Source organism: Trachurus trachurus, assembly GCF_905171665.1.
Source record: "Trachurus trachurus genome assembly, chromosome: 4".
Taxonomy (NCBI): domain Eukaryota; kingdom Metazoa; phylum Chordata; class Actinopteri; order Carangiformes; family Carangidae; genus Trachurus; species Trachurus trachurus.
The window spans coordinates 19,274,994-19,285,762 of record NC_139898.1 but is presented as its reverse complement, the minus strand read 5'-3'; the positions used below and the strand labels follow the sequence as shown (position 1 = coordinate 19,285,762).

The 10,769-nt window shown below is 41.7% G+C and overlaps 2 protein-coding genes across 2 annotated transcripts in view; one reads left to right on the top strand and one right to left on the bottom strand.

Moving 5' to 3' along the window:
• LOC310985222 (deoxyribonuclease-2-beta-like) overlaps nucleotides 1-2,176 on the bottom strand; it is a 29,823-nt gene extending 27,647 nt beyond the window's left edge. The window contains exon 1 of the mRNA XM_083970752.1: nucleotides 1,985-2,176. The gene's annotated coding sequence lies outside the window, so the exon portion shown is untranslated. The remainder of the gene's footprint in view (nucleotides 1-1,984) is intronic.
• The window catches only part of ttll7 (tubulin tyrosine ligase-like family, member 7), a 79,467-nt gene continuing 69,247 nt past the window's right edge, over nucleotides 550-10,769 (top strand). The window contains exons 1-4 of the mRNA XM_083970750.1: nucleotides 550-737; nucleotides 6,786-7,187; nucleotides 7,611-7,742; nucleotides 9,767-9,888. Coding sequence (XP_083826876.1) covers nucleotides 7,163-7,187; nucleotides 7,611-7,742; nucleotides 9,767-9,888 — 279 coding nt within the window. The 5' untranslated portion in view covers nucleotides 550-737; nucleotides 6,786-7,162. The remainder of the gene's footprint in view (nucleotides 738-6,785; nucleotides 7,188-7,610; nucleotides 7,743-9,766; nucleotides 9,889-10,769) is intronic.

Sequence of the window (10,769 nt, the reverse complement as noted above, 5' to 3'; positions counted from 1 at the left end):
AAAAGAAAAGGGTAGAGCTTGATGGAAAACTTTAAAGAAGCAAATGTGTCTGACCCATTTTGATGAGGATATCCACACTGATTAATACTGTCCGAAAATAAAATGAATAGCACGTTAATGACCTCTGAGCGGGTCGCGTCCATTAAGCTCAGGGTTGTTTTTTAGCACCATGGCCAGCGACACACAGTTGCTAGGTAGCCTCCTTGTGAATGTATCAACGAGTTGTGGAGGAAGAGCCGCACCGAAACCTACGCCAAACAACTAAAGGTGCGGGGGTAAAATAACTCGCAGCTGCTGTGATAACACGTTTGTTTTCATCTCACAGTTACGTAATATTTGGAAATAAAAAAAAAAGCTGACTTAACACGTACGACCTACAGCACATTAAATGTCACGTTGGTACCAGATTGAGAATGCAAACTTCAGCACTTCGTTCAGGTCCCCCACCCCCCCTCTCTCGCAGAGCGAATGGTTTTGCCCATGGACTCGCTCCAGCACTCGTAGCACACCACCAAGAGACTACAAGATTCTGATTTTTTTTGTCTGTGTGTTGTGTCTGTCAGTTTTCATTTGTAACGCCTTTACACGCCATAAACACTAGTATAATCTTGAAAATACTCTCCAGACTGGACGGCCTGTCTAAAGAGACCTCAGTGTCTCTTCTCTCTCAACGTCGGGCAGTGTCGTTCGGGTGAGACCAGAAAAAAGCTGCACTGCCAGTGCCTGGAATAAATAAGGTAACGTTTTAACGGGGCTGCTCAGCTTTCGCCTCTCCATCCATCCTTTGCTCGGTGGCGCGGCTAAGCTAACAGTAGAGAGTATAGTGCAGGGTCATTATGTTTCCTTCAGAAATATCAGACGGGTTATTCCCACTCTGGGTTTTTATTTTGTATTTTGTTAATTTGGAAAAATGATTAAACCTTCATTCACTGAGCAGTTAAACGTTAACGTTTCCGTTACGCTACATTTAATGGAAGCAAGTGATGTGGGGAAGCACCACAACCGGATTGTTTCCCTGTTTGATCAATCCACCTGACCTGTGCAAGTGGCTACTAGCGACCCGACGTTAGCCACAGCTTGCTAGTAGCCGCCAATTCATAGCACTAATACACCTGTTTACGCTGCGTGACATTTAAGGTGTGAGTGTAAAACAATTTCCCTGATTGCCCTAATATGCAACATATTTATACGCGGGATTTAAGAAATCCACTTTGTGCTAATCCCGAAATACAGACAGCATATCCAGAGGGGGATGGCCTACAATCCTTGAAGTGATCTGGAAGATACCATATTGACTGCTATTCTTTGACAGGCTTAGGTCCTCTCGCTGCTCATAGTAGCATAGCTTCTTGGTTAGCTATACAATATCTGACTAGATATGAAAGGCTACTGGACACATTTGGCTTTGGATGCTCAGGAACAGATTGCTGATTGACTGAAGGAGCCATTTAATTTCCTCTGGCCTGCTTGTAGTCCAGTGTGCCACTTAACAGACCACAAGCTGGTAGAGCACACTGAAGATGACCATTCCCAACAGAGCAGATGGATTACATAATAATAATAACAACAACAACATCATAACATATGAGATCTGCATGGCATCCTGGCTAAGGCGCTTAAGAGGGATATGATATGTATAATCTTTTATTTTTATGCCAGCTACAGTTGGCATCCTTAAGATTTTTTGGATTAACACAAGTTGCACAGTATCTACATGATCAGGCTTCATTGCTCTTTGACACCATAACTGAAGTCAGGTTTTGTCCACTTATTTATGTTTAAAGGCTGGATTTCTACATTGCGAATACTTTTTAGAATTATATATACGCTTAAGAACAAGAAATTTAACCTGCTCTAACTGCAAATCAAATCATAGGAGTAATCTTGGTTGTCATCAAGAGTTCATGCATACCAGGCACAGTCGGTTTGTTGTTGATAAGCCAGGATACTCATAAGCACTGACAATACTCCACACAAACAAAACCTACCTTGTTACAAAAGTGCAGTGCCTTTGAACAAACCTATGTGCAGACTGTAGCAGCCATAAGTAGGCTATATGGTCAAGTAAGATTGTAGTAAATATAATAGTTAATAATAGCATTAATATAATAGCATTCATACAGCAGTGGCTGTACTTTGCATTTGACCATTTTGCCCACATCCCTGTACACCCCCCTGATTCTCTCTGATAAAGTGAAGCTTAACATTCAGCTGTTTGTTGGTGTATTTCAGTACCCTGTGGGCTGACAGCTCCCACACTTGTTCCTCCTCATATTTGGAAGAAGGCATCGAGCCAGAGTTGGGTCACTGGTTCGGGCTAATTTTAGTTCCACTGGCAATTCTAAACCAACTGCTTTCCTGTGAGAGTAGTCTGCAAACCGAGCTACCATTTTTTTTTTTACTGGAAGACAATGTGGTGGTCATGGCCAAACAGATAATGATAGAAGTGAAAATAGTTATTACAGACATGATCTTGCAAGCAAACTATGTGTTTTAGTTCTCTAAGATAAGGTAAAATGTTCAAAGAAAGGGTTTATACAGTTTATGTAACACTTGAAAATTCTTTTGTTTACATTTGCTTTTCAGTTGAGGATGTGCAGGAGTACATGCCTCCCTTCTTAGCCAATGTGTCCGCCCTTTTAAATGGTCATACATACCCCGAGGTCCCACTACTGCTGTAATGGCAAGATCGGGCCATGGTGCACAGAAAAGAACTTGTGTCTGCAAATTGTCCTCTTTCACACAAGGCTAAGTGGTGTTTCCCCAAGCCTCTCCATTGATTCTGTGTTTGATGACTGCTTTTAAGATGGAGTTTCATGTAAGGCAGGGAAAACATAAAACAAACCCCTTGGGGATGTACCAGTGGTTCTTGAAGGGACTTGTGTAATAATAGGTGTGACACCTCAGCCTCTCTTTTGAAGACTTGTTGTAGAGCTGTTTTGCTGAGCTGCCTGTGTTGATTTGCTTTTGATATGAAAGGGGATACAATATGTTTGTAGGTGCCAGTGATAGTGGTGGTAAAATGTGTGTGAAGATGAATTTCTCTGTAGAGTTTTGAACTTGAGCCCCTTTGATATTGCTCTAGTAAATGTTTGTGACATGGCCTAAATGCTGCAGCCAAAAATAAACAGACAGACAATAATGATATTGTATATACAGCATGTAGCCTATACTGCAGCTAGAAAGCCACAACTTTAAAACCAGTTGCTGATAATAATGTTGTGGCTTCCTGAAAGACAGCCATGACATGCAGAAATGTAACACAAGGTGACACACATTTGACCAACTTTCACAGGACAATAAGAGGGAGAGTGTGCATAATAACTATGCTCTGAAAGCCAGATGTGTGTTTGTCATGCACTCAGGGACAGTGAAACAGTGAGTGGTGCAGATGAGCAGCATGTAAAACTGACTCCACAATGAATCCTTTCTATGTGGCAGAGGGGATGTGCATGAGCTCAGCAGCATCCACAGGAGCTCTGCCCATTCAGCTCCACTGTGATGGTCCTCTGGCTCTCTCTGTTGGAGAAAGTGTGTCACTGCATCAGAGGATTAATGATATACACACTCTACTCAGCGGGAGGGATTTAGTTAAGATTTTGTTGTTAATACTCCACTGACGGATTAATTGTGATGTTTTCTAGTGATAGCAGTAAAATGTGACGCAAGGAAAGTTTAAAAACACCCTGAACCCATTTTGTGGATGTTCTCATGGTGAAAAGTAGAGATTTTAGAAGGCAGAAGATTGATACAAACATCCCTAAAAAAAAAAAAAAAAAAACATCCAAAGAAAGAAGCTTGAAGATGCTTCATCAAAGTGTAGTACTTCTTGTAGCAGTGTAGTGGTAATGATTTCCTCTGAAAGATTTTTACTTTATAAGCCAGGATATATTACAGGGATAGTGAACAGAAATATGGTCGCTGAGCTGAATTCAAACCTGTGCTGTCACAACAGGATGCCATGCTTTAGGCCCCACTCAATCAGCCACAACAGTTACTCTTATCTTGCATTTAGTTAACACGGAAATCCCACTTAATGTCATGTGAGTCCAAGTAAAACTGGGCCCTCTTGTGGCCGATAACCACCATTACCATTAAGACAAATGAAAACATGAGGCCTTTTTGCTGGGCCATCAATCAGTGTGCTACCAAAGCGCCTCAACTGTGACCGTATGTGGTTGCAAGGCAAACAAGCTTTGACAGAAAATCAGTGTTGGTATTTTACTTTAAAAGATGCAGGAAACGAAATCTAATCACATTGTCTGTGGAGATATTTGACATAAAGTGAATTTATGTTTGTTAAAGGGCTTCTTTGAGTTAAAATAGTGACTTGACTTTAAAAAGTCTTAATGCAAAATATTTGCTGTTTGAAACCGAAGATAGGGAAAACATTGTGGTTTAGCAGCACTATTTGTAATTATAGATATTGAGATGAATTGCATTAGTAAAACATAACTTTATGTCTGCTGTAGTTGAAAAACAATTAACATGCCTATATGCAGGGTTGATGAATCACAAAATGAGCAATTAAATAATTGTTCTTTAATTTATGCAGATTTATAACTTTGTAATTTTGTGCACAACAATTAGGATTAACACCACAGCCCTTGGATGGCGGGAACTGTGTGTATTTTTTGTAGGGAGGTTACTTGCATCACAGAATGCACATGTGCTTTAGTAGTAGGTATGTGAGTGTTTAAATGTGTTTAGTTGCATCACATGAACCCCCCCCCCCCCCCCCCCACACACTGCTGAGGGTTTAGATGACACCAAGGTCCAGAGCACCTATGGAGACTGTTTTCTGCCTCCTGTACAGAGAGCCAGTGCACCGATGGGAGGTGGGGGCAGGTTGTCAACAGCACAGCTTGCCTCACTTTATCACTGTGACTCTTTGTTGTGGCTCTCCCCCTCTCGGCTGATCTCATTCCCGTCTCTGTCCTCCCCGGGATCAATGTGCTTACCAGGGGCAGACCAAGAGGCTGACGGTGAAGACTATTGAGTGATCAAGTAATGTGATTGGATTGTTTCCCTATCTTGATTTGTCCAGAGATGCTGATCGAATCAATACAGTTGCTTTACTTCGAATGTCTATGTGTGTACACATGCACTTCAAGCGTATCTCTGTATGTGTATGTGTGTGTTTGTGGCGTCTCAGTATATTCTCACCACTAGAGGCTACTGTTGATCTCTTTATGAAATGCAAAAGAGGCATCATGAAACAGTGTACTATAGCTGTGGCCCAAAAAAATGTGTTACCTATGATTTATGATTTATTTGCATCTGTTTAGCTCCACTTTTTTGATTAGGATTATTTTTCCCCTGCAAAATCATAATATTATGATTAGAATTTCAGATTTTTTTCCCCTCCTTCCAACCATATGAGGCTGAGCGGAAATCTGCCTTACTTGCATAGGATATCATAAGGAATTAATCAAGATGAACCCCCCTGAGCTTCGAATATGTAGCAGTTAATATTCGGAAACTTTAAAAACTCTATTCTATTTGTAAATAGGAAGTTTTAAAAAACTAATGTGAGGCAGTTGGCCCCCAACGATTTGGCTGTTGTGACCCTTGGAAAAAAAAGGCTTTGCTTCGTTGCGACAGCTTGTCACTGCTTGGATATGTTTATGTTTTTAGTCAGGCCAGAAGGATATTTTGAGGGATAATATGACTTGAAAAGATAAAACTATCCATTAATTTACAAGGAAAAAAAGAAAGAAAGATTAGAGTAAAATACATGAATATGCATCATTTTGTCTCCTGTTAATCAGCGCAGATTTATCTTGTGACCGATTAATGGAGGACAGGTCCTGACCCTTCGTCCATTAGTATGGATTATTGTGAATTTTTTGCAGCGACATGCACACTTTGACTTGTGGGGACAATGAGCAGCTGGAACCGTTTCAGCTACACTGTAAGGCTTGGAGACAATTCATGCCTTGGCAGTCCATCAATGGGCAGAGTCACACTGTTTCACACCTGTGGGCAGTTAGGAGTCTTCAGTCCACCTGAAAGCTGCTTTGTCTTTGAAAATGGGATGAATCTACAGCACCTGGGCATGAAAATTCACAGTGACAAAAAGAGACCATGCAAACTCCACACAAAGAGGACAGGGACTCAAATGCTCCCTCCTTGCTGTGAGGCAGCAGCGCTAACCACTGAGTCACTTTGCTGTTCCAGCCAACAAATTTTTATGAGACAGGACATCTCAGCATTGGTTGATTACCTCCAAAAATGGTTTGATGACACACACACACATACGCACAGACCACAGCCAAACAATAACAGAATTTGGCTGGTGACTGGTGTTAATTTCCCACACTGTTCATAGCCTGGAGCATCCTTTTAACAAACCAGTGTAAAGATGCCATCTGTTTGAATGAAGTGACCTCCCAGCCATACAATGAAACCCAGCTGGCATAAGCATAAGACACAATGAGATGCTGCAGACCCTTTACTTGACAACCACATTAATATTTCACAATGGTTCCATGGAATACCAATTAGTCCAGCGGACATCACACAGCTTTAGATTATTTCACTAGTAGTACTGCAGTGTCAGGGCTGGACGGATTTCTCCCCAAACTGTTACGGTCAGTGTCAGATTGACTGATGTAGACTGTGATAGGCCTGTGTGCTGCTGTTGCTGCTGCTTTACATCAAAAGCATGTCCAATGCACTCCAGCCCAGCAAGAAAACACACACTAATCCAAAGTGAGCAGTCGGCCTACCACTACTGTTCTGCAACTGTAAAAGATCTTTTTTTTCCTCCTTCTCCTCCACAGGCATTCCTATCCACCCCCCTGTCCACCCCCTCCTTCCCTTTCTCCTCTTGGGGCTGTAAATAAGCTGGGGCTGTGTAGACCCCTCGAGAGTCCCTCCCCCCCTCTCCCACTCTTCCCCACCACTGCTTTCCCTCTTCAAACTCCCCTGCCCACCCAGACTCTGCTGCTGCTCTTTATGCTGCTGAAAGGCACCGGGGAGATGCTCAGATGATCCATCGGGCCATCCTGAACCGCACTGTCCACACAGCCCAAGGCAGGAAAGACTAACTAAGTGCGAGTGTGCGAGGCCTTGGAGGGTGCTGTGAGTATCCTGCGAAGCCTGCCCACCAAGCCTGGCAGAAAGCTTGGCTTGCTCCTTCACCACTCCAGCCCCTGAGATGCCCTCTCCTCCCAATGATGGAGGTGAGTAAGAGAAGTCCAACTCCCAACTCGCAACTCTCAACGACTGATAGGGTTATGCTGTTAGACAGTTGGTTGGCATATTATTATATACACACTGTGGCTCCCAGAAGCACACACACACCTACCTGGCCACCTGCTCATACATGCTGCTTCCTCATCTGAACTATTCTTTCATATGTAAAGCTACACACACACACACACGCACACACACACACTCACAAGTGATGATGCATGCAGCTATACCAAACAAGACGCTTAATTCATTTATACTCTAGCCCCATAAACAAACCCCACTAAATCCCCTGCAGGAATGAAAGAAATATTGGAAGACTCCAGCAACCCCTGCTGCCCCCCCTCCCTGTCTGGAGCACAAGCTGTGACTGTATCATTTTTTTTTTTTCTGTATGCTGTCTCCTCCTCCAGAGGATCAAGGAGCGTCCCCCGTGAACGTGCCATCTGTGGGCTCCTACCAGAGCAGTGGGAAGAGGAAGGGACGCCCCAAAAAGAAAAAAGGCACCATCACCGCCAATGTCGCTGGCACCAAATATGAGATTGGTACGGTAATATACTTCTGGTGATGTTCAAATACTCTTGAAATTACTGTAGCAATTACATAAAGATGTTAAATAGAAATTCCAGACAATAAAAACAGGTTTGAGAAGGAGCTGAAACAGGCATATGCACTACAGAAACGTCAGGCTACAAAGACAAAACATCTTTTGATCACAGAGTTCATAATAACTGGGAATCCTCTGTAGGATGAAAATAGGCTTTCTGTGGGTGATGGATGATGAAACCCTCTCACTGATGTACATTATCCTTGTATTGACGCTTTTTTGTTGAAAAACAGGAGAGTAGCCCGAGGCGCTTCTGCAGCAGTCTGTTTGTAGTTTCAGTTGCAGTATCGGTATAAGTTTGCTTATTCTTTTTTCAGGATACTACTTACATAATCATGTAGGAACCATCAATACTAAATAACGTGCAGTGAATGATAATTAGCCTTGTCTCCAAATTTATGTCAGATCCAGCAACTAAGTGTATAACACAAAGCCTCGGTTTTCAGGCTTCCACATTCATATTTTGATTTTGTCAATGGAAATTTCATGAGCGAGTCAGGCTAGCAGTTTATACTGCATTGTTTATTAACTTCAGAAGCAGTTCCCAGCATGGCTCAGTCAGTCCCTCCAAACACCACAAAACTAATCACACAATGCTGTCCCAACAATAAAATCTTATTTACTGTAGTGGATTGTTTGAAGTGGGCTGCTGGTATGTAATGTCTTCAATTAAACCTACTAGAGCTGCAGTCCAGTGAAACAGTTCACACAGAGACAACTTGGCCTTGCATACATACATAAATCTTTATTGAGGTAATTTAACTGGGCAGTGAGTTTTCTTTTTTTGAAAGAGAGAGAGAGAGGCCAAAAGAGCACAGTAAGCACTCCTCGTATGCGCTGTATATTGTGTGGCAGCAGAGCTCTCAGGGGTGAACTGCAACCTATGAAACTAAGGAGTCAGCAGCAGCGAGTACAAGTTAGGGGCTGCTGGGATCCTGCAGGTAGATGGAAGTCTAGCTGTGAGTCAGTTTGCTAGCTGTGACGAGACCCACACAGTGGCCATTCTGAGGGTACTGCAGGGCGATTTTGAAGGAAAATTAACACTAAGGCCCAGATGGATGGCTCATTTTTGCCGTTACTTTTTTTTGCACCTGTCTTTTTTTGTTTCAGAATTTATAGTACCACTGGTAAAAGGTTAAAGGTCAGGGAATATAGTGTTGGAAATTTGCTCCTCACCCACTGAGAAGAGAATGTAAACGCTGCCCCTAAGGATATTTGTTCAGTTAGATGAGGATTGATTATAGCTTTGTACTTACAGCCCCTACTGGCAACTGCAAGCATAACCCTGCTGTGATATAAACCTTTCGTATTCCAGTTAGCAAAACACCGTTAGCCTCAATCGACATTAACAGATGGATGAAGTTACATCGGAACCATCCTTTTCCCATTCAAGTGCCATCATGCAACATTAGGCAAGCCTTCTTCAGGTTCGTGAAGGCTTTCAAGAAAATTAATTAATACCACGTTTCGTTAGGGCATATGAATTTTTCATTACTCACTGAATAATAAATAGTTGTTGGATTAATGTCAAAATGGGCTTGCCACCTATCTCTCCTATATGGGGTTTCCAGTGGGATTTGAATGCATTATGGACAATTAATTTATCTTTTTGAAGAGAGGCATTACGATTGGCTGCTCTACAACCATTCCATGAATGGTAAATATTGCTGTGGGCTTTTTTGATCTATAATCTCCTGGATTCATTTCTCTTTTAATGTATGCAAGACAAAATTTAACCACAAGAAAATGTTTGAGTGAAACGCCGATCTGTAAAGTACAGTAGCAACATTTGATTTATGGGTCTCGATCACATCTTATTTGCACCTATCTCAGTAAGTCAATCTGTCATTATGAATATGGCTCTTCTTTAATTAAGTGTATAACGTTTGTTGAAATGTTTGTGTTGCTTTATTCTATTAATCAAAAAAAAAAAGAGTGTACTAATGAGTGTTTTTCCCCCAGTTCGAATAGTCATCAATGAGATGGACTTCATCAAGACCCGGGATGATGACGAGACTGCCAACCTCATCTGGAATGACTCGGCTGTGCAGCACGAGAAAATCGCTGAGCTCAGGAATTATCAGGTATACTGCATTGCTACCATGTCAAGTCAGCACACCTTGGTAACCTAGAGGTTGAAGAATAGAGCTTATGACCAGAAGGGTGTCACATCCAATATCTGCACTGAGCGTGAAAATCTTGCTTTTAATCTTTATAGCGTGCTCCAGTAAGAGGCGCTAAGCTGAAGATTATGATACTGATCAACTTTTGCAAGCTCCAAGTGAGTTTGGGAATAAAACAAGTTTTGAGGAACATGTCTGAAAAGATGAGCTGACCTTACATCACAAACAACATAACATGCCTCTCATAGTGAGGTAGAATTTCCCAGAGATTTCCTGAGAGAAAAGATGAAAGAGACAAAATGGAGCAGTGCACCTGAAGAAAGGATAACACATAAAACAGACATCTACTTTTACCTTCATATGCTTAGAGAATGTTATCAAAATTCTTTCTTATAGAGAAAACCAAATCCCTTCCTTCAGTCACTTTTTCTACAGAATAATTGGACACAAAGCATTCTTGGATAAACCGCTATCTCTGTCATGCAAGGCCCTTTCCCAAGCCTCTAAATATTTTCCACTATAATATGATTAGATGTGAAAAGTTTATTCACACTTATTGTCCAAAACCAAATTGTATTGAGAGAAAGCGATTACATCTTGAATTCATCCCTGTTAGCAAGGATCACACCCATTTCAGGGTAATTTTATCAAAGAGCAAAGTCATTTTATTTACTAGCACTTGCAATGCTAACGTTGCATACATATAAGATGTGAAGACGACAAGGCCACATGCCTTGCCTACAAATGAGTTAATCAATGATTAAGAAAAAACATATTTTTATAATGAAGATACTTCGGCCTATTAAAACTACATGATGTTACCTCTGCCATGAAAAATGAGG